A 22,216-nucleotide genomic window follows, 5' to 3' on the forward strand; every position below is an offset into this window, starting at 1 on the left:
ACTCTACGCTTTCAGGTTTCGCCAAACAGCCGTCTCAAATCTTGCGACAAGATCGAATGTCTTGCGATCTGCCCAAGGTGACACCTGCGTGGCAAAGAACAGCGCAATTCCCCTCTCACGATTGACACTCCACTGTAGATTCGGAAGTCCTGACCAGCACAACGTACCCTTTGGCTTGAAGTAGTTCTCTCGATCCACATCTTCCATCAACAACAGGCTACCCAGTCCGAAGTTCGGTTTGACGCCTTCCATACTGGCGTCCAAAGTGCAGGTATAAGCGAGCTCAGCGTTATCGACGAGTGCCTTGGCCGCGAGACTGTCTTTGGCGAACTGCGGGCTGAACATGGCGTCGACCATAGTTTTGGAGAGGATGGTAGGCGAGGGTTTGAGGAGATTGGAAAGCACGCGCGTGTAGTCGTACACATTGGCGTACAAGCCCGCTCCACCACCTTCTCCAACAGGGTCGCCAGACCAAAAGGGTGTTGGGCCATCTGTGAGGCTGCCATCGTCTTGCCGAGTGCTCGTGCGCATCAGCTTTTCTTCCACTGCGGGCTTGCGATTGAGATGCCAGGTAAATGAAGTTATACCGAGAGGCTTTGCAATGTTGGTTTCGACATATTCTTCGAAGCTCATGTTGGTCAAACGTGTGATGAGCAAACTGGTCCAATCGAAACCACCGCTGTATTCCCAGCCTTCTCCAGCTTCGAAGGTCCGTGGATAGGCATACTTCTCAGCCACGTTGCCATCGGTTATCAGCGCGGGCAGTTCGCCACGTGAGGCTCGCCACGCATAAAGACTTGGAGAAGCCCAGTCTACAAGTTATCGAAATCAGTCTATGCTGTGTGCTGTCTATCTAGAAACACTTACCGTACGTCGTGCCACTGGAATGCGTGATAAGTTGACGCAGGGTGATGGACTTCGTGGCTGGACGCACTTTGATCTCGGAGCCGTCTATTTGAACGATGGGTTGGGAAGCCAGTTCTGGTAGGTACTGATCGACTGGTTCATCTAGCGTGACTAAACCGTGTTGAACGCACTGCAGGGCAGCAATAGCGGTGATGAGCTTTGTGCAGGATGCAATGAAGAAGGTTCGATCGAAGTCCATAGGCTCCGCATCTTCAGTGACGCCATTGTAACCTGCGGTCTTCTTGTAGAGAAATTTGCCTGCAGCGCGTGTGAGATAAATATATTTGGAGATAGTATGGGGAAAGTACCGTCCTTATCAACAACAGCCATGATCGCTCCGGGCACAATGTCAGAGCCTTTGGCAGTCGCCTTCTCGAGGTATTTCTCAAATGCGTCCATTGCAAAGAAGTAGAAGCAAACAATCTGGATGGATTGACCGCTACAGTGATCTTCGAGGTATTCGAGTTGTTGTGTGGGCGTTTCGTCCTGATAAGATGACGACAACTATTTATGCAGTTGCTATTAGGCCACCATCCATCGCTGACTAGCATTCATACCGCATTCCAAGCCGTAAGACAAGGCAACCGTGATTTATAATGAGCGTTAGCAAACTTGATGTAGTTGAAGGGTGGGGGCGAATGCTTATGTCCGATCGCCGTGCAGCGAAAAAGCATTGCAGCCATTGGTCTCGCGAAGCCAGCCAACTTTGCCTGTAGTGTCCGTTTTGGTACCATCTCGAGTCTACTGTGGCGATTACTGGCAAGAGGGTTTGCCGCCAGGCAATGCGTGGGGAACGAACCGATCAAATCCCCTCATCAGTCGTCTGCCTGCTGTTCCAGAGAGTCCTGCCTGCTCTTGGTATGTGCCATCTGTGCACTCCATGATTGTACAAATTGCCAAATCGGGGAAGCAGTCCACGGGTATGTGCAGACGAGCAATGTCGCTCCTTCTTCACACCGATCATGTCCATCTGTGTGACGATCCAAGTAGAGTGCAGGGTGAAGATGACATACATACGGGCTAAGGCGATCGGATAAAAGCCATGCCGACTCTGCGAAAAGGTCACAATCGGGTTGAGAGCTGTCATCCCACCGAACAACACTTTTCACGTCGTCCTGAGAAATTGCATTGTCAGAAGCACACCAGCCGGACTAGGTTGGAGCAGGTAGACGTCTGCGCAATGTTCGTCGCCGCAGTGAGGCTGGTGCAGGGTCGAGAGGAACGTGTCTGGAAGCTCGGACGAAACACGGTTGACGCTCGGGCCCTCTTGCTTTGACATCTACCCCTGCACCCTCTATCTCACACTTGATGTCATCTCCCCTCGCATCTCATCTTATGTATACGACATTCTCGCAAATCTTCATGCTCGGTAAAATTCACAACAACACGGATAGCCACCGGCAATGACGACGTCGATCACCCAGCCTCTGTCCAGTCGGAAGAACTCAAGCCGAGCTGCACCAATGGGGAAGAGCGTTGCAAAGCCGGTCCGACGACCCCAAACTTGGTGCGGTGATTACCCCGGGTTTCCAATGTAAATACGGCGTCTTGAGCGGTAGCGCACTTCTTCAGAGGGCTATGTGGGGTAATTGATGAACATGTTACAGTAGACAAGGTTCTCCAGAAATGACATGCGCCACTCGAAATAGCGCAATGCCCATTGCTTCTATAAATCCTCCGGGGCATCGTCGCTCGATTCACAAGGACGTTCATCGCATACGCCAGTCACCATGCGCTTCTCTCCAGCTATTGCGCTCGCCAGCTTATTGTCTCGGTCGGCCGTGGGAAGCCCACTCGCCAGCAACGAGCTTACCAGTCGGGCTACAACGTTCAACAATCCAGTCTTGTGGCAAGACTATCCCGACCTCGACGTCTTCCGGATAGGCGATGTTTTCTATTACTCCTCCTCGACTTTCGCCTTCTCGCCAGGAGCTCCGGTCCTAAAGTCTTACGACCTCGTTAATTGGACACCAGTAACTCATAGCGTACCAAGACTTAACTTCGGCTCGATATACGACCTCGATAACACAGCAGGCCATGCTTACGTCAAGGGCATCTGGGCCAGCTCACTGAGATACCGCGAATCGTCCGACAAGTTCATTTGGATTGGTTGTGTTCAATCCACCGGGAAGTCGTACATATGGACTGCCGACGGGAACAATGCAGCCGCCAACAATGGCGAAGTGTCGAGCTGGAATTGGACTGCCGCGGGCTCATTCCCCAAGTGCTATTACGACAACGGGATCTTTATTGACGATGATGACACCATGTACATCGTGTACGACAAGTACCAGCTCAAGGTTGCCCAATTGAACGCCGACGGCACAGCGGAAGTCAGGAGTCAACAAGTCTATGAAGATCCAAATGGCCTATACCTCGAAGGTTCGCGCATGTACAAGATCAACGGCACATACTACATCTTTGCTACCAAGCCGGCCGATGACGAGTGGGTGTTGAAGTCAAAGAGTCCCTGGGGCCCATATGAGGCGCGAATCCTCGTCGACAGCATTGCAGGACCTTTGCCGAACGCAGGTAACAGCCACCAAGGTGGCGTAGTTGATACCAAAGATGGGAAGTGGTATTACGTTGCGTTTATGGACTCGTACCCTGGTGGACGCATTCCTGTCGCTGCGCCTTTGAAGTGGACGGCGGATGGATGGCCGGAAGTTGAGAAAGTGAATGGTGAATGGGGCAAGACATACCCTATGCCAGTCACAACCGCCAAGACCGTCCCCCCACCCACCGGCTTGGACAAATTTACTGGAACAGCTTTAAGTGCAGAGTGGGAATTCAACCACAACCCTGATACCAGCAAGTGGAGCCTAGTAGGCGGGGCTGGTGGCATCAAGTTACAGACTGCTTCTGTTACGAATGACCTCTACGCGGCGCGCAATACGCTGACACACCGTATCCTTGGCCCGAAGTCATCGGGAACTTTCAAGATCGACATCAGCAAAATGGCCACTGGCGACCGTGCTGGCGCTGTACTTTTCCGTGACACCGGAGCATACATCGGTATACATAAAGAAGGCTCTGCGGCAAAGCTGGTAATGGTCAACGGCTTGGAATTGAACGCAGACCGAACGACGAAGTCTACCGGTACTGTCGCTGCCACGGGGCCTAGTCTTGCTGCCGGCACAATCGATCTGTGGCTCCGCGTTCAGTCAGACATCACGCCAGCTTTCTCCAACACCAACGCGGTGCGACAAACAACCTTCTGGTACAGCACTGATGGCACCAAGTTCGTGCAGCTTGGTCCTGCATACAACATGGCGAATACATGGCAGTTCTTCACGGGATACCGATTCGGTGTGTTCAACTTTGCGACAAGCAAGCTGGGTGGGGAGGTCCTGGTTAAGAACTTCGAGTTGAAGTTGGTGTAGATTCAATGTGTACTATTATGATAAGGTGACGTTATCGATGTTACGGCCAGCCTGCTTCACAAAAATCTACAAACAACATCACCGTCGCATCGTCGTCTGCAATCTGAGGATGTATTCATCGGTGAAGTTACGGACCGGAGATAAGGAGATATGACGCAGCTTCTGATATCGTCACCGCAACATCCGCTGCTGTATCTCCACATACCACGGCACGTGCAAACAGCGTTTGTACGTCTACAACCAAACAGCATTCGGTACTCACAGTTACCCCAATATATTGACGCGTCACATTCATAGATCCCCAGAGTTATTCCCATGCTACCCGTGACTCCACACTATCACAGTAGCACGCAATCACGCAATAACAGACAGTCGGCCCTGCTTGCATATAAGCTCTGGCATCATCACTCTCCATCACCTAGGTCGAGGACACTCGCCATTTATAACTCATACCGGTGACTCATAGAGACTGCATCACTTTCTACACTCTTTCATATATCTCCAAGGTCAAGATGGGCAACACGTACCACCATCATAGCGAAGAAAAGAAACCTTTGAAGTGGTTTGCTTCGCCTTTGGTCGAAGACCATGTCAAAGACGACGGCGAGAAGGAACATCAAAGCCCAGCCATAACCCGAGAGAATACACAGTCGGTCCTCGATAGCGAGTTTCACGATCCTAATGCCGAAGCTGGTCTTCAGCTCGAGGTCGAGGTGTGCACGCAGGAGCTGCGTGACATGCCATCTTTCAAGCGCCATGCCGAAGCCACAAATCAAGAGTTGTTCTTCGATCTCTGTAAGCATTCTGGTCTTTCTACAATTTGAAGGTTTCTTGCTAACGACGCTATCTTTCAGTTTTCGTCGCCAACTTGACCACGTTCACTTCGTTGAAGGAGATCAACGACAGTGCCTCCCTGCGCGCCTACGTCGGGTTCTTTGCCTTGCTCTGGCTCACCTGGTACTCGAACTCGCTCTATGACGTTCGATTCACTGCCGATTGCATATTTGAGCGAATTGCCAAAGCCCTCCACTTTGGTGTTATGGTCGGATTCGCTGTCGTCGGGCCTGCTTGGGAGCCTGGAAAGCCTACAAGCTCACTCCAGAAGTACCAAGTGCTCTCATTCATCCTCATGGTGTCTCGTCTGGTACTCGCGGCCCAGTATAGCGTCACTTTATTCTTCGTCCGCAAACACAAAAAGACTGTCCTGCCGCTATCGCTCGTTATCGGCTCCACGCTCATCGCGGCACTGATGTACGGAAGCATTACTGGTGCTCTACCCAAGGAGACGTGCAACCTAGAATTAGGTGTCTGCAAGCAGTTCACGACTAAGGTACATTACGCATGGTACATCATCAGCGCCGCGGAAATCGTCATCACCGTTGGCATCTCGTGCTACTGGCGCGTCATCTCATTCAAGGGTACCCACATCGTACAGCGCATGTCGCTACTTACCTTGATCATCCTGGGAGAGGGCATCATCGTTGTCTGCAAAGCAATATCGAAAATCGTCAAGAATGGATCTCAGTTCGATACTCAACTAACTGGCCAGATCGTCTCTTCGGTGTTGATAATCTGTAAGCTACCAACTATCGATCTGGCTTCTCGAGCATCTTGCTAATACCTTTCAGATCTTCTCTACATGCTATACTTCGATCGCATGCACGAAGAACACTTCGGTACGATCAAGCAGCAAGTCTGGGCTTCACTCCACTTCTTCCTCCACATCATGCTCGTCCTCGTCCTCCAGGGCGTCTCTTACCTCATCATGTGGGTTGTGGCCCTCATTCGAATGGACCGTGTCGATGAGAAGTTCCGCGAAATTGAAGGACTCAGCTTGACTGGTGCCTATGCCAACGGCACCCTCTTCGCCGACGCGCTCCGTCGCAAGATCGACGTCTACCTGTGGAACACGATCCCAAAAGGCGTCGATGCGAGTAAAGCACTCGAGACCTGGAACAGCACTCTGACCGTCCTGGCGCAGAGTTTCGATAATCACCTGACGGACGAGCAGAACTTGACAGCTGTGGACATGATCACCAAAAGCTTGAACACCGCAGAGAGTATGGCCATCCAGACTTTGTTCGACAGCTTATCCATCTCGGTACCAAAGACGGCACCGAAGACAGTAGAAGAGCCTAAGAGAAAGTTCTTCGACAAGGCCGCGCTGCTTCAGAAATACGAAACGCGCTTCGAGCTTGTATTCGACTACGTCTTTCTATCCGTAAGTTAAGCCCCGCTCCTTCTCTATTACTCTTTACTGACATGCACTAGGCTGGACTTGCGCTTACCTTCATGGCTATCATTGCCTTCGTCTCCCTGCCACCCGTAAAGCGCCATCTACGTCAATACGTGCGCCTTCTCACCATCGTTCTCATCGGCTTCGCAGTCTGTCTCATATGTCTCATCAATACGAGCAAGCCGAGCCAGAAGCATTACATGGAGAGCAACTGGATGTTGCCAACTATTTGTTTGCTCTTCTTCTTTTGCGTTTTGGTTAGCCATCTGAGGCCTCCAGCTCGGTGGAGAGGAATTGGAGGACACCACAAGTGGCACGGGGCTTAGTGGGTCTTCCAGATGCCTTATGATACACAAGATATCTGGAAAGACTGGGGGGAAGGAGATGTAATATGAGCTGAGCTTGCAGATCTGAATTTTGAACGTTACTTGGGGTTTTACAAAGATTGGGTCTAGATCTACATCCAACAAAGGTTTTGCAATTACATGGGGCTGCCTACAGCGGTTGCCGAAATACACATTATGCTTTTGAGATCTTGATCTCCAACCAGTATCATGACACGAAAACATTGTCAACTCTATCGTGTCGAGCTTTCAGTCACACTCCCGTACGCCCATTAATCCCACCCTTGCCCCCTTCCAATGGTCGGCCTTGCAGTCCTTTCGTTGACCTCATCATTTAGGTCTCGAATCCCCAGAATTTCGAATGTCCTGCGCACAAGCGCAACAAGCCCTCGTCCTCGACATGTGTAGAAGCGCCATCGCAGCCTCCTCCATCTTGCGCCTCTCGATAATCTTCTCGATACCGTCATCGATCAAGTCAATTTGACGCAGTATATCTTGACCAACGGCGTCCTTGTTCTGATGTCACATCAACCAGGTTGCTCGACGCCATATAGCGCAAACAGGCTCACCATGAGTTCGCGTTTCAAGCCAAATAGTGGTTCCGGAACAGTTGTTGATAAGCCACTTTGAACGGCTTGTAGTCGTGCTTTTCGCGCTCCCAGTACTTCGAGCCAGCCTGTTCTTTTCCTGATCTTGATTTCGGGACTAAGGCGCTGGGCCTCGGATATTGTCGGGGTTGGTGGTGACTGGATCCTACGGGTGCGCTTGGGTACTGCAAGATAAACTGGGGTGGTTGAGGGAGCGGAAGATTTTGTGTCGGGTTTGGCGTAGTAGTAGGGCAGTACTCGGTACTGATATGCGGATGAAAGCTCATTTTCATGCAACATCGTGATGGCGAGAGTCAATTCTTGTATGCAACCCGGAATCAGAGCGCCAGTAACAGCCTTACGATCGTTGTGGACGCAGAGATTAGAATTTTATTTACATACAGGAAGGTGGTAGAGTCGCGACTTTCGTTTGCAGGCAGAGGAGCCCCTCCACGTAAGCCTTCCCTCTCACTGTAACTTCTCTCTCACCTGCAGCAACCTTGCACTATATCCATTCTGCCGCCTAGAATACCCGTCCCTTCGTCTGTTGCATCTTCGCCACATTGAAATTCTTGATCAAGAAAACCCATACCAAACAAAGTCCCATGATCGCTGTACCCGCGATCAGCATCCTTTTCTGTGCAATACCATATGCTTCCTCAATCGCCAACCTCGTCGCACTACCCTTCGCATAGCTCAATTGCTCATCTAAGCTACCGTAGATGAGATCGAAGTTCTCCATGGCCTCAGCTGGCAGTAGATCCATGAGTGCCTGAGGGAAGGAATTTGTCCAGATCGCTCCGGAGATGGTGGATCCTACCGCGCCGCCTAGCCATCCAAAGATATTGAGAAGTGCAAGAACAGAGGCGACGTGTTGGTGGTCCGCGGCGGCCATGACGGCGATCTGCTCGCAAAGGATGATGATGGAACCGCCGATCGCGATGAAGACTTGGCACATGACTAGGTAGCCTACACTGGTGTTCGGGTGGCGGAAGTAGATCATGAGACCTTGACCGAGGATATAGATTGGTACGGCGATGAAAAGAAGCCAGCGGAAGTAGCCAGTCTTACTGATGACAAGACCGACTGACAAGAGTAATACACCGGAGAGGACGTCGAATGTGGAAGCGACGTAGCCTGCTTCTGCGATTGTGAGGTTTGTGACGACCTGCAAGAAGGAGGTGAAATATGAGTTCCAAGCGTAGTACGAGATCTGGTATGTAAAAGAGAGGAGACAAGCGCCGAGGACGGAGCGGCTGGTCAAGAGATCGAAGGGCAGGAAGGGCTTTCCGGCTGTGAAGCGCTCGTGGAGACCGAACAGTATCAGAAGCACGAAGCCAATGACTAACATCGCGATGATGTATCCCGTAGACCATCCGTTGGGTGCTGAGTCGGCGAGAGTGAAGGGAAGGAGGAAGATGACGAGACCGGCGGCTAGTAGAAAGGCTCCCGGGACTACAGAGCTGTTAGCCTGCCTTCATCACAATTCTCAACAGTAGGAGACACTGACCATCAAATTCGCGGATATGGAAGACGACGCTCTGCAAAAGGCTCCTGCCACTCGCCTCTCTTTCGAGGACGCCGTTTCTTCTCGCCTTCCGCAGGTTGAGCTTCAGCAGCAAGAACAGTGGTGCGGCGACAAAGGGAAGGATGGTAGCGAAAGTGCCGAAACCCCAACGCCAGTTGATGTTGTTGTAGAAACCCTCCGCCGCCTTTGGACCAGCAAACGCTGTGATAATGTATGGCGAAGACGTGAATGCGAAAGCCAGACCTCGGTGTTTCAGACTACTCGAATCCGCTGTGATGACGTCCACACAGTAAGTCATACCACCGAATCCAATTGTGTAGAAGACTTGCGCAGCACAGTATGTCGCTAGATTTGTAGATGCAGCCATGATGATCAGACCGAGAGTAGCAAAGCACACCATCGTAGCGAAACCTTCGGCGCGACCCCAGAGATCGAGTAGCTTAGCGGTCGGGATGTATACGGCTGCAGCCATAGAGTTCGAGACGATGGTAATGACCGTGATAAGGGAGTGTTCTTCGAATCCGGATGTCACGTAGGGTGTGAGGTTCGAGGTAATGGATGACTGGAACGCGTTCGTGAGGTACAAGAGCCACATGCTTGGAGTTGTGTCAGCCTCATCATCGACATGTACTTGGAAGTTCGAGCGACGTACCATAAGAATGCGCATGCTAGAGATGTCTTGGTCCACGCCAAAGTAACAGCTTCGACCTCCCTGACACCCTCCTGCGCAGAAACAGAAGGCATGTTAGCTTCTTCAACCTTGCGAATCGCATCTTCTTCGTCGATATCGACAATGTCAATGTTCTTCTGCCTCGTAGGCTCGGTGCCAGGCTGGACAGCAGCGATAGAATCCATAGTTGTAGGCGTGTCTCAACGATCTGATAATCTGTCTGGACGAACTGAACGCATCGCAATCTGCCTACCGCGCAGGGCACCAAAGCTCAAATACATTGCCGCAACTTTGGGTCCTGCTCGGCAGCAGCAGCTAAGCGTGATACTCGTGTGGGCCGACATACCCAAGCCAAAGCTTCTTCCGTTGGACGCCTTGAACTAGAGCTTGTCCCGGAGCTTGACCACGACGTCGCGACAGCAGGACTAGATGGCGAACACGAGATGTTGGGTAAGGGCTTAGCCATGACGGGTACGCAGTCAAGGGGTACTAGCCCTTCGAAGCATGGTGTTGATGGAATAATCTTATCAGATGGGTCCCTTCGGCGGGTCCAGAGACGGCTTGAACCCCATCTTCGGCTCTTTTCCGGTGCCACGAGCTTCACATCCGCAGATGATCTGTTGGAGGCGACATTGCGGCTGACGGCTACAAAAGAAAGTCGTGTTGTGGCTGGCGAAAATTTGCGCGTGGTTCGATGTTTGGGTGGAGAACATCCAATGTGAGTGCGCTTGATCTTATCTTATCTTGATCTAGATCAGCTGCTAGGCGCGTGCGCGTCGCGTCCGACTTCGGCACACCTCATTGCTGGCTACTCACCATTGCACTTCGATCAATCTCGTCATTTCCATCATGGTATTACTTGCGATACATTGGTTCTATATGAAGACGCTCTTACGAACTTATGAGCTAAAATGCTTCAGCAGCTAGTGGGTGGGCAAGATGGCTCTAATAATCACAATGCCCTCTTCTTCCGCATCTGACCAGACTTGCGCGGCCTCGACGAAATCTCGCTGTCTCAATGCAACTGCGCGCAGGACGGCATGATTCCCCTCACGTTTACGAACTGTGAGAGCATCCACCCAAACCAAGGTACGGTAATCAGGGTCTACGATCTCGATCGTTTCTAGGCCCAAGGGAAGCGAGTCGACCGAATCAACCCTATGACTCATTTGTACGCTGCACAGCGCTTCATTCGTAATGCGTAGCCGTTTCAGTTTGTCAAAATGATGATGACGCAGTGAAGGGCCAATGGATCTGGCCCGTGTCGATACGCTCTCATCCGTAAAGGGTACCTCGACATCAATAAACAACTCTTCAAGCGTTGGCGCTGCGTGTTTCAGAGCTTCGATGATGTTATCCCAACCTAGGTCGTCTCTATCCTCAAAGTCAAGGTGAGAGTGCCGTTCAGGGTAAGAGAGAAATACTGATATCCTCTGAAGCGCTGGCAAACCCTGCAAAAGATCGTGGAGGTATTCGCTTCTGATGCACCTTCTACCATCGAGCATTTGAATCCCCAGCTCAAAATGTATAGAAGTAATGCTGGTAGAAATGACTGCGGGTACCGGAGCTGCGATAGGGTTCGCTCCCAAGTAAGTGTCCCATTTTAGTTCCAATGACGTTAGATTCGGCCCTCGAAAGAAGTCAAAGTCTGTGATTTCCTCACAAGTCAGGTGTTGCAAACCAGCGAGACCACTTACGGCGTTGTCGCGCACTCGGCTCCTCTGAGCACCGAACCAGTCCTGGACCGTTATTCCGGTGATCCTTGGTGGTACCTTACCATGCTCATCCGGGCCAAATGGTTCTTGGTAGGTTTGCATGTCGAGCGTTTTCAGGTTGGGCAGCAGACTGAGGACAAGGCCACCGAGTGACGGCTCGAAGTAACATGCAGGCATCGTTTCTCCATCGATCTTTCCGTCAATGGAAATCTCTTTCTCACCCTCAACTTGAGTGCAAAGCTTATAATCGAAGCCCACTAGGCGATCTATATCAGCTTTGAGGTCCTCCAGACCGTGCACGCATTGTTGATCTTGACATTCTGACTCGTCGTTGTGCAGTCGCTTCGTGACTGGAAAGACGAGATGATGCACGAAGTTCGCGAGTTTCGGGTCCTTGATCAGTGCACGCAGGAATTGCATGACAGCACCATGATGGTAAAATCCAATGGGAAGGATAGGCGCGTGGTAAAGAACCTCCTCGGCGACGGGTCGGTATTTCTTTGCAACACGTGCGAAACCTGCTAGAGTAGTCTGGTCAGCTTTATCGGAGTTAATTCTGTGGAGTACGTTGAGTATCAGCTCATCCGGCAGGTCATCCAACTTAGCCATTTTGATGTAGTGCACTGCCTGCGGCAGGCTCGAGTGTGGTAAAGCGTGAGATTAGGATCAGTTCGACTGGGATTTCGTTAGACCTGTAAATGTAGTAGAGATCTTGGTCGCCGTCTCTGTACATCACCCATACCTTGTTCGTGAACGTTGTGAACTTCTGCTTTGGTTTCGTGCTGACGGAAGGAAAGCACTGTGCTGGATTAGTCGATACAATAATGTTGAGCTTTTAGGAAGAGATCAAAACAATGTTACGCCAGACGTGAGGACATCTAAAGCTGAGTCAATACGGCCGCTTAGATTGACAAAGCCTACTCTACTTGAAGTCCTTCTCGCCCAACGAATCCTCCATCTTCTGTATCCTTTCCCAAGTTTCACTCCACTTCTCCCATTCGCCATCAGGAAGCTTACCCTTGAGGGGCAGCCTTCCGCCCTCCATTGTGCCAAAACCGGTGACCCTCTTGACTGCTTCTTTGATGCCTACAATCCCATACTTGCCGATGAACTCCTCCGCAGTACTAACGGTGTATTGCAGTTCCTTCATTTTCTTAAGGTTCTCATCGGTGATGGGCCTTGTCTCCGCCAGCTTCATCAACGAGCAAACGGTCTTGGGGTATATGGCTGCGAGACCGTCGATGACACCTGCGGCATCGAAGATGACGATGGGACCGAGCTGTTGGCCGAGGCCAGAGTAGACGCGGAATTTGTTGTGGTCTATCTTGGGGTCCAGGGAGACCTGGTTGTGCCATGAGACGACGGCGTGCGACATCTTGCAACCGACGATGTTGGGGTGTTGGGCGAGGATGCGGTAGGTTTCGGGGGTGACCATGACGCCGTTGGTTACACCGGGGTAGTTGTAGCTGTCGCCTCGTTAGCACGATACAACAACTTCACGTACTTGAGACTCACATAAGCACTGGCAATGGGCTCTTGTCCGCGACAACGGTATACCATTCTCTGATGCCTTCCTGGCTCGCCGCGGCTCCGAAGTAGCCCGGCGCAAGGACAAGTCCCCATTGCGCGCCCGCTTTCTTGAAGTCTTCCAGCCACTCCAGCGTCTCATCCACGCTGTTGATCAATGTACCAGCCATGATTGGGTAGTCCTTGAAGCCTGCCTCTTCTAGCCCCTTCCGTACACCAGAGACAAGGTCGATGCGCTCCTGTCGCGACATGTGAATCGCTTCGCCCGTGGAGCCGAGCAGGACGAGACCGCGCACGCCATTTTTGGCAAGGAATACAGAGTGCTCGACTTGGGTCTGCACGTCGACAGCGGGTTGCAGCGATTTGGATTCGGATTGGGGTTTGAAGAAGGTCGGGACGGGGACGAAGACGCCGGTAGGGGGGGATGATGTCATCTTTGTGGCTCGTGCGTAGATTCGCGTTCTTGTCGCTTGGTGATGCGTTTCTTCTTCTTACTGGAGTCCAATGTTAAGCAGCAGCTATTACGCGCAGCGAGTACCGCGAGTTTTATTGCAAGTCTTGATCAGCCGTTCCTCGGGTTGCTTTACTCCAGCTGCCGAAGCTATGCGCCCCGCGGTGGAGCCCTTCTGGCCCTTTTGACCCCGCGCCGTCGTTCGACTTACCGCGAAGGGGACATGGCGGCGGCATTGTGCTGATTGGCCAAGGTGCAAATGATGGACGGAGATGGCTATGTCGTATTCGACATGTAGATTTATCCTTAGGATTCCGACTGTAAGCTGTCATCGACAAACCGAAATAACAAAAGAGATAGTAGAAGAAAGCGGCGAAGACCGGAGCCATGGGAAAGATAGCAACCATCGAATACTTTCGCGTTCCACCGCGTTGGCTGTTCGTCAAGATTACCGACGCGGATGGAAACTATGGTTGGGGCGAAGCCTCACTAGAAGGCCACACACAAGCAGTTGAAGGATGCTTAGACGCTTGGGCTGAGCGTTACGTTGGCTTCGAAGCAGAGTGAGACGATTTCTAGTACGCAGAACGGCATCAATGCTGACGAAATAACAGTGACATCGAACACATATGGCAAATGTGCTGGCGTACCAGCTTCTATCGTGGCGGACCAGTCTTTATGAGCGCACTAGCTGGCATCGACATTGCACTCTGGGACCTCAAGGCTCGGAAACTCAATGTGCCAATCTACCAACTCCTCGGAGGCAAAGTACGCGACAAGCTCAAAGTGTATGCATGGATAGGTGGAGACCGACCAAATGACGTTAAGGAGCAAGCGTAAGCAACCTTAAACTACAGGACACGGCCATTGCGACGGGAGCAAAGTACTGACCCGCTCACCCAGTCTCGCCCGCAAAGCCCAAGGCTTCCATGCCGTAAAAATGAACGCCACAGAAGACATCGGCTGGCTCGACTCCCCATCAGTCCTCCAATCCGCCGTCGACCGACTCAAAACCGTCAAAGACCTCGGAATGGACGCCGGAATGGACTTCCACGGACGCATCCACAAGCCCATGGCCAAGCAACTCGCGCGAGCCCTCGAACCGCACCACCCACTCTTCATAGAAGAACCCTTACTCTCTGAACATATCACAGGTATCACATCGCTTCACAACCAAACTTCCATACCCATAGCCCTAGGTGAACGTCTCCATTCCCGGTGGGACGTCCGCCCCTTCCTCGAAGCTGGCTGCGTCGACATCCTCCAACCAGATATCTCGCACGTAGGCGGCATATCAGAAATGCGCCGTATAGCCTCCGCCGCAGAAACCTACGACGTAGCCATCGCGCCGCACTGTCCCTTGGGTCCCATCGCCCTCGCCGCATGTGTTCAGGTAGATTGCACACTACCCAATTTCGCGATTCAAGAGATGAGTTTGGGTATACATTACAATGCTGGTAGTCAGGATCTCACGTCTTACACAAAGAATCCTGAGGTATGGGATGTGAAGGATGGGTATATTGAGTTGATGAAGGGACCGGGGTTGGGGATTGAAGTTGATGAGGAGATGGTTAGACGGGAGAGTAGGGATGCGAAGGCTTGGGTTAGTCCGGGGTTCATTGGACCGGGAGGGGAGGTCAGGGAGTGGTAGGGTGTTGAGGTCTACATCACATTGGCAGTGTGAGGATGGAGGCATCATGAAGAGGCCTGGAGGTTTGTAGCATACTTTTGCTTGGTGGACAGAGACTTCATGGGTGAGCCTGGAGATATACGTATACGTCTGTATGAAGCTTGTAAAGCCCGCTGGCGACGTGAGTACCTCCCCGCTGTCCCATGTGTCTCCCACCCACTCAGAAATCCGAGGTGAAGGCGAACACGATAGGTGAATTTTCCACCTTCACTTCTCCACTTTTTTCCTATTGTCGTCTCCAGCAGTCACCTCGACTTTTCAATCCACCTCACAATAGAAAGATAGCTATTGTACCATTCTTCCCAGCTTTGCAGCTCCCAGATGCCCAATATATAAAGAGCAATCCCCCCCATCCCCTCTCTTCTTTCTCCAGCCCACACATTTCCAACACACACACATACATACCATCACATATCTTTGCCAAAATGGCATTCCTCTTCTTCCTCGCCGTCTTTACTCTCCTGGGGTGGCTCGCTTGCGAGCATGATGACTTCTGGGCTTCTCCCCCATCCTCTTCTTCTTCTTCGGTCCCTGCGGCTGGTCCGCATACCGCCCCATCTTCGCCTTCCTCTTCGCTGCCGCGACGAGAGCGTCGAGCTCTTGCGCGTGCTCGGTCCCGGTCTCCTCCTCCGGTCCCTGAGTGGGTTCGCCCTGGCTCCCTCCTGTCGCCGCCCCGACAGCAGCAGCAACAGCAACAACAACAGCAATACTTGCCCGCTGAGGGCAAGTACGACACGTTCCTGGACGTGAGGTCCACCGAGGCCTCTGGCCAGATAGAAAGAGTTTGGGATCCGGTGTGTGGGTGGCGCTGGCGTGCGGTTCGTGGTGAGAGATTGGCTGCGAGTTTGGTTCCCCTTCCGAATTCGCCTCCCCCCTCGCCTTTCGTCGCTCCGGTTCCTCCTCCGGTCGTGGTTCCTGCTGCTCCTGTTCCCGCTCCGGTTCCTGTGGTTGTTTCGGCACCACCCGCCCCCATTGTCGCACCGCCGCCGCCTCAGCGCACAGTCGCTGAAATCCTGGCCGGCATCCCGTCGAAGCCCGAAGGGCTCATACACATCTTTCCGCTCCCGGTTCCAGCACCAGGACCACAGCTACAGCCTCTGTTTGGTGGGTTGTCGCTGGCGACACCTGCTAATCATGCTTCGGGCTCCCTGGGACTGGTGCTGCCCGGCTTCACATCCTCGGTTTCGGCTCCTCTTCCTCCTCCTCGACACCCCTCTCCCCCAGCGGAGGCTGACCATAAGCCTCCGGCTGACGACAATTTCGGATTTGTCGCGCCGCCACCTTCCCTCTCCCTTCCAGCTGGGGCTGACCATAAGCCCCAGGCTGATGACATTCCTGGACCTGTCGCGCCCGCTCCTCTCCCCTCCTCTTCTTTTGCCTTCGGGCCTGGATTTGGTGCTGCTGCTCCGTCCTTCGGTGCTGGTTTTGCCGCGCCTGCGCCCGCTCCTTCCTTCGGTGGCACCTTTGGTGCCGGTTTGGCCTTCGCGCCAACCTCGTCTTTCTCCTCTGGTCCCGCCTCCCGCCCCTCCTCGCGCCGTCGCGGTGCTGGCCGTGGCGGTAACGTCATCTACCAACTCCGCGAGGTCGCTGCCCCGGGCATCAAGGATGACGCCGACGACAACACCTCCAAGCAGGAGAAGCCTACCGACGCCGGGCTCAACAGCATCCCGCTGGTCATGGCAGCCGAATTCTGGTTTGTGAGCTCGACCGGTCTGGAAAAGATCGCCGACTACATCTCCGGTTCTTCCCTCGCGTCTTTCGAGACGAATCTTCGTCTCAAAGAGAACGGACTTCGCGCGTTTGCTAACCTCCTGCGTTGGCAATGCAGATCTGGTCAGTCGCTGCCCCCTGGTGGGACAGTGGCTCTTGGTCAACTCATCTCCGTGCTGGCATGTGTGCATGAGTTGGTGACTGGGTTTGTCGCTGACAATGGGGGTCAGCAGCAGCTGTTCGAAGGGGGCGACTTCTTCTTGTGGGCGCGGGCGTGGCGCTACCTGGAGAAGTACGGCTGGCAGGAGAACAAGGTTCAACTGCAGCGAGAACTGGACGCGGCGGTGTTTGGGCAGTTGGAGGAGTTGGTGAGGAAGCACCAAGCCCATTGGGTGAGGTTTCTGAAGCCGGCTCGCGCTCAGAATTGAGGCGGTGGGGTGCAGCTTTGTTTGCGAGCGCCGTTTTGGTTTGCTCTTTTTTTGTATGCTTGTTGTCGGCTGGTCCGCGATGGGTACTGCACTTCACGATTAGTAGATAGTTGAGAATGGTACTTTTTCTGCCTTCTCATATCATCTCCGAACCATGCTTGCCTCTGTTGAAGTGATTCATTATACCTACCCTTGACATCTTCGACTACTTCGGACTTTAACATCACCCAGCCTTTAGGCCGCTAAAGCATAGCGCGACATTCCAAGATCCCCTCGTTCTTTGCTTCAAATGTCCGCGTACACCTCTAGGCCATCCCAATCTACTCCTCATCAACATTCTCCTGGCTCGAGTGCCCGCTGAAGTGTTTGAACTTGATCGGCGCCGGCGACTCCCCCAAGAGACCAGAATGATGGACCGGCGGTGGTGGAAGATGGATGGGTCGAAGGCCACCAGGTAGCAAGGGCGTAGGCGGGATGACGATGTCGGGTCGAGCGGGCGAGCCAGCCGGGGTAGTAGAGCCGAGTGTAGAATCAGCCATGGATCTGGTACTGTCGTTCCAAGATGCAGTCTCCTCCAGTACCACAGCTTCTTCACCTCCATCTACCCGGATCGAGGGCGCCATCATGTTCATGTTCATGTTGCGATACGCAGCGACGCTCTCTCCCATCGTCTCATCGACATATGCAGTCTGACTCCAGAGCAGCGCTTGCCATGGCCACACGAAGCCCTCGTCTTCCCAAGGCCAGGTGTGCGTCTCGGTGTATTCCATCAACGCGAACGCAGCGAAGATCAGCATGCTCGCACACAGGAAGCCGATCTACAAGCCGTTAGTAATGTCTTCCAGGTGACTTCCTCGACGTACATACCACGGCGTTGGTCAACTCTTGGGGTCTGGGAAAGTATCCGGGCTGCTCATACTCTGTGATCGCAAACAGGCTGCTGGCGGCAAGTGCAACGAAAGCATATCTGTATTTGGCTAGGGGCGCGATAATCCTGCGATATTCTTGGCGGATGTTTTCGGGCAGGAAGAAATCTACGACTCGCGTTCTGATGCGACGTAGGAAATTGAACGTAGTGGCGGTAGCGGTAGCGGGTACGGTTGTCGAGTTGGTTGTTGGAGTGGCCATGGTTGCGGGTGCGGGTGGAGAGGTGGCTGTGCGGGTCGATGTCGCGACTGCCTTGTTCGCGGTCAGTGAGATCATGCTACTCGAAAAGTCTGTGCGACGCGCTTCCCAATGCAAATTCCGGGGCGTGAAAGTAAGGAGAGCGCGCACTGTCCTTTTTGGGTAAGGAAAACAAACACAGAAGACTGCGCGCATAGCAAACGCACGTCCGCGCGTTGCAGCAAACACCTGGCGGGAGAATGACCTGTCGTCTCTAGAATGATCACCGGCGGAAGGGTGCATTAGCCCAAGATAACAACTTCAGAACAGCACGGACAGGTCAGACTATATAAGTCATCCCATGATACTCACTATCGTAGTATTTGCAGCCGTCATCGAAGATGTCAGGAATCTATTCAGGGTATATCATCAATCTACTGCCTAGTCTTCGAGCAAATTTCACTCCTTCGGCTTAAAAACACGATGCCTCGCCAAAAGTTGCGATATCATGAAATGCGAAACATCTTCGTCAGCCCAATATGTCATGTGACTCGCTATGCTCGCCAGCAGCGAGATGTCAAAAGCCTGTTGCAATGTTAGAACCGTGAGCTACACATAGAGAAGACGTTGTTACTTACGCCTTCTTGAATACTGTAATCCACGCGACCGTTACTGTTCAGCGCCCGGACTTTGGCTTCCTCCTTCTTAAGTTTGCGACTTCGTTCTTCGAGCTCTTGCCATTCGAGATCCTTCTCTACGTCTCGCTCGCCGTCTTCGCTTTGTTGGCTCGCTCTTCGCTTTTGGAAACCAGCAAAGAGTGTTTCTATGTCCCCTTCGATGAGGGTGGGAGGGTGTTCGCCATCTGTGCCCTCGGCAATGGTTTCTTGTCCAAGGCGGCGGCGACGCTCTTCGCTTATGAAGGCACTGGTAGGCTCGTTAAGTCCTGGCACGAGATTGACAGCGCTATTTGGGGCGGGTGCCGCGGCGGTGAGGGGTCGAGAGGTGCGCTGTCCTTGTGTATTGCTGCCTGCGCCTGTCATCTCGGTTCCTGATATGCCGAGACTGCGGTTGAGTAGTCCACTGGCGATACCTACAACATGTGTTGTCAGCAGATAGCTCATAGTAATAATATGTCAGGTAGTCAGAGGCGATCTGAACTTACCAGACCCTAGAGAAGTCCAAAAGTCTGTCACACCCTGGCCAACGCGCTGTCCAATACCAGTAAAGCCTTGCGATGCAGGCGCACCGAAGATGCCCTTTTTGGTATAAGGTAGAGGCTGAGCCTTAAGGGCTGACATCGCTGGCGATATCAACGGCTCGATGCGATAACTGATCGGGTCGGTCGGATGGAAGATGTTGAAGACCTGTTTGCAGAGAGGCGAGGAAGTCGTAATGTCGAACGCATGCTCGTCTCCACCCTGTGAGAACGGGTCATCAATCGATGTCGCAGGCGTCTTTGGTGGAACGAATCCAGTGGTAGAATTTTGCGGTCGTCCAACAATGGTACGTCCTTTGAGCATCTGGAACAGGCCAATGGGCGATCCAAGAGCATAGAAGTCCTCCACCTCAAAGTCCAGCTTCAGGCCTTCTTCGGTAGATCTTCGCTGTTTGGCCGATTGTGTGCTTGGTTTGGCTTTTGGGTCTTTTTGGATGCACAAGATATCGAACATGATGGCAGACCCGAGCGAGTGCCCAACTAAGCTCACTTTGCCTTTGAAAGATGGGTTGCGCTCCTTGAATAGGCGGTAGGTGCGGTTTAGCTATTAAGCTGTTAGCACGAATAGTAAGATGTCTTAGCACCGCGTCGGCAAAGCATAGCAAGGGAGCTACATACTAGTAATAAGTTAGCAAGATATCTTAAGAGCTATTTGTAGCGGCTACTTTACCCTCATTAACAACGATGCGAGAGATATGGCCCTTGTAAGCGGGGCTTTGATACAGCAAGATGTCAAGCGCGAGATCAGTAAGAAAATTGCGAACAGCGGGAACGCCTGTGTTGTTAGTTATCGGGTCTAGCTCAGGACCGGATCACCCAACTCACCTTCAACGGTTATGTCCTCGAGATTAGGATACTCTTCATCTTCGTGGTCGAGATCGCCTAGGTCGTGTTCTTTGCGGTTATGCTTCAAGCTTTGCTTAGGGAAGTCCAATAAATGCCGCCAAATGATGGGGATGACTTGTATGCGATTGTTCTTTGTCTCTGAGTCCGTTTCCGCATTCAGGGCTTGCAGGTCCGGCGAAGCTGAGTAGACAGACTTGAGGGACTTGCGCAACGTGTTGACGTCGTGGATGAAGTTGATAGACTCCATTCGCATTCCGAGACGTTGTCCAATGCCATGTGTTACTAGGAGCAGATGCTCAATATCACGGTCTTGGTCACTGCCATGCTGGGTTTTGTAGTCTTCACGCATCTCTTTCTCCTCACGCTTTCGCATTTCCTCTTCTTGTTGTTGCTCATATTCTGGTTTCGAGGAAGTCATCAGTGACGAGACCTGTCGTTCGAGATTGCGCCTACGCGTTTGGGAAGGCGACATGCTTCGCTCGTGTTCAGAAGTTTCTCCATCAGCATCAGAGTCCGACTGCTTGCCGTGATCTGAGCCATATGCCAGGGCGGGTGTAGCCGGTCGATCTTCCTGTTTTGCGCTTTGAGGGCCCTTCCCTGGGGTCGGTTGTTTTTTCTTTTCTTTGGGATCGGTGTACCCTCGGATGTATTTGTACCCAGCATAATGTGCTCCTCCAGCGAAGCGCTGATACAGGGTACTGCCCATGCGCGACCACATGTCATCAGTCAGCATCCAGGCTGTCGTCTCGTCTTGATAGGTAACGGTGGAGTTCAGATGTGCGCCGAACAGTCGGTGTGTGCGCGGTAGATCGGCGGGCGCATTGGAGGTTGTAGATGCATCGCTGGGGTTGGAATCGTTGGACTGTTTTGAAGCCTCTTTCTGTAGATTATCATACGACGACTTGGGCGTGACTGGGTTGGATGTCGAATCGCGATGCAGCCTGGCCAGCTCCTTGCGGTGGTCCTCGCCAGCATTTGGGCCCATGGAGAGCGGCCGAGCGCGGGGTTGCGATACTGCTCGCTTCTCTTCCGGCTTCCCGAACTTCCATGGCTTGACTTTCAGGTAGCCTTCCTCGAGCTGCATGGCTAGACCTTCATCGACGGCCTCTCCATCCGGTGTGAACCAGGTCCCTCGCTTCACATCGTATACCGGACCCAGCCAGTATGATGGCGCCAGCTCGCGTGTCTCGATCTCGACATCGAACAGGTAGTCTTCGTTGACAGGCACCTTTGTGGTTTTGGGAGGAGTCGCGCTTGCTTGGGTGGGCGTCGTAGGGCTGATGATGCCCTTTCGCAGTTCGTCGGCATCGGCTTCGTCGGCAGTCTTCTGGAAGGCGGCCTCGATGGCGCGAGAGTCGCTGGCGCCGAAGGGTATCCATTTCTTGGGTTTGGGCAGGGCCGTGTCTGGGGCCATGGCATGTTTCGAGAGGGGTTTGCGCTTGGGCGTCTGCCAAAGTCAGTGCCGCAACGGAAAGCAGGAGCGCTGTGGAGATGACGAAAGCCCAAAGGTGTATATTGACTACTTACATCTATAGCATGAAACCACCTTACGGCCAGCGGAGGACAGTCCTTGGGGTACCGCTTGAGACTCAGCCTGTACCTCCGATCAATCACATGATCCCCTCCTTGCTGGGGAGCAAGTACTGCCGCAGCTCTATCCTTCTCCTTCTCCTGCTCAGCCTTCTTCGCCTTGTCCGCACTCCCCTCGGCCTTGGATGTCGCCGGGGGCTTGGGAGTGCCGGCGCGTGAAGGCCATGGGGATAGATTGGAGAGAAAGCCCTGCTTGTTATCCGGGGCAGCCATTCTGTCGACTGGAGGGGCGTCGCCGCCAACGCGCAGCTTGCTCAGCCAGGACTTTGTGTTGTATCGTGAAGC

The 22,216-nt window shown here is 52.9% G+C and overlaps 10 protein-coding genes across 10 annotated transcripts; 4 read left to right on the forward strand and 6 right to left on the reverse strand.

Annotated features, from left to right (window-relative positions):
• Window positions 1-3: 3 nt before the first annotated feature.
• Window positions 4-1,305, reverse strand: J4E83_004164 (uncharacterized protein; the record flags this gene model as incomplete). The annotated part of the gene is made up of 3 exons (XM_049331094.1): window positions 4-812; window positions 868-1,164; window positions 1,215-1,305. 3 exons carry the CDS (start codon window positions 1,303-1,305, stop codon window positions 4-6), a joined length of 1,197 nt encoding a protein of 398 aa, XP_049189640.1.
• Window positions 1,306-2,636: 1,331 nt separating this feature from the next.
• J4E83_004165 (uncharacterized protein) lies at window positions 2,637-4,289 on the forward strand (the record flags this gene model as incomplete). Its single annotated transcript, XM_049331095.1, has 1 exon — window positions 2,637-4,289. One exon carries the CDS (start codon window positions 2,637-2,639, stop codon window positions 4,287-4,289), a length of 1,653 nt encoding a protein of 550 aa, XP_049189641.1.
• A 512-nt stretch (window positions 4,290-4,801) lies between these two features.
• J4E83_004166 (uncharacterized protein) lies at window positions 4,802-6,851 on the forward strand (the record flags this gene model as incomplete). Its single annotated transcript, XM_049331096.1, has 4 exons — window positions 4,802-5,084; window positions 5,144-5,863; window positions 5,918-6,510; window positions 6,561-6,851. 4 exons carry the CDS (start codon window positions 4,802-4,804, stop codon window positions 6,849-6,851), a joined length of 1,887 nt encoding a protein of 628 aa, XP_049189642.1.
• Window positions 6,852-7,979: 1,128 nt separating this feature from the next.
• Window positions 7,980-9,839, reverse strand: J4E83_004167 (uncharacterized protein; the record flags this gene model as incomplete). The annotated part of the gene is made up of 3 exons (XM_049331097.1): window positions 7,980-8,911; window positions 8,967-9,580; window positions 9,637-9,839. The coding sequence occupies 3 exons, from the start codon at window positions 9,837-9,839 to the stop codon at window positions 7,980-7,982; spliced, it is 1,749 nt and encodes a 582-aa protein (XP_049189643.1).
• A 738-nt stretch (window positions 9,840-10,577) lies between these two features.
• J4E83_004168 (uncharacterized protein) lies at window positions 10,578-11,978 on the reverse strand (the record flags this gene model as incomplete). Its single annotated transcript, XM_049331098.1, has 1 exon — window positions 10,578-11,978. One exon carries the CDS (start codon window positions 11,976-11,978, stop codon window positions 10,578-10,580), a length of 1,401 nt encoding a protein of 466 aa, XP_049189644.1.
• Window positions 11,979-12,291: 313 nt separating this feature from the next.
• J4E83_004169 (uncharacterized protein) lies at window positions 12,292-13,330 on the reverse strand (the record flags this gene model as incomplete). Its single annotated transcript, XM_049331099.1, has 2 exons — window positions 12,292-12,835; window positions 12,885-13,330. The coding sequence occupies 2 exons, from the start codon at window positions 13,328-13,330 to the stop codon at window positions 12,292-12,294; spliced, it is 990 nt and encodes a 329-aa protein (XP_049189645.1).
• A 404-nt stretch (window positions 13,331-13,734) lies between these two features.
• On the forward strand, window positions 13,735-14,998 carry J4E83_004170 (uncharacterized protein; the record flags this gene model as incomplete). The annotated part of the gene is made up of 3 exons (XM_049331100.1): window positions 13,735-13,910; window positions 13,962-14,183; window positions 14,251-14,998. 3 exons carry the CDS (start codon window positions 13,735-13,737, stop codon window positions 14,996-14,998), a joined length of 1,146 nt encoding a protein of 381 aa, XP_049189646.1.
• Window positions 14,999-15,462: 464 nt separating this feature from the next.
• J4E83_004171 (uncharacterized protein) lies at window positions 15,463-17,175 on the forward strand (the record flags this gene model as incomplete). Its single annotated transcript, XM_049331101.1, has 1 exon — window positions 15,463-17,175. One exon carries the CDS (start codon window positions 15,463-15,465, stop codon window positions 17,173-17,175), a length of 1,713 nt encoding a protein of 570 aa, XP_049189647.1.
• Window positions 17,176-17,495: 320 nt separating this feature from the next.
• J4E83_004172 (uncharacterized protein) lies at window positions 17,496-18,303 on the reverse strand (the record flags this gene model as incomplete). The annotated part of the gene is made up of 2 exons (XM_049331102.1): window positions 17,496-17,993; window positions 18,043-18,303. 2 exons carry the CDS (start codon window positions 18,301-18,303, stop codon window positions 17,496-17,498), a joined length of 759 nt encoding a protein of 252 aa, XP_049189648.1.
• A 435-nt stretch (window positions 18,304-18,738) lies between these two features.
• J4E83_004173 (uncharacterized protein) lies at window positions 18,739-22,144 on the reverse strand (the record flags this gene model as incomplete). The annotated part of the gene is made up of 6 exons (XM_049331103.1): window positions 18,739-18,864; window positions 18,918-19,369; window positions 19,442-20,039; window positions 20,176-20,270; window positions 20,321-21,788; window positions 21,869-22,144. The coding sequence occupies 6 exons, from the start codon at window positions 22,142-22,144 to the stop codon at window positions 18,739-18,741; spliced, it is 3,015 nt and encodes a 1,004-aa protein (XP_049189649.1).
• Between the last annotated feature and the right edge of the window lie 72 nt (window positions 22,145-22,216).

The sequence above is a fragment of the Alternaria metachromatica genome (genome assembly GCF_023757995.1).
Source record: "Alternaria metachromatica strain BMP 0045 chromosome Unknown scaffold_7, whole genome shotgun sequence".
Taxonomy (NCBI): domain Eukaryota; kingdom Fungi; phylum Ascomycota; class Dothideomycetes; order Pleosporales; family Pleosporaceae; genus Alternaria; species Alternaria metachromatica.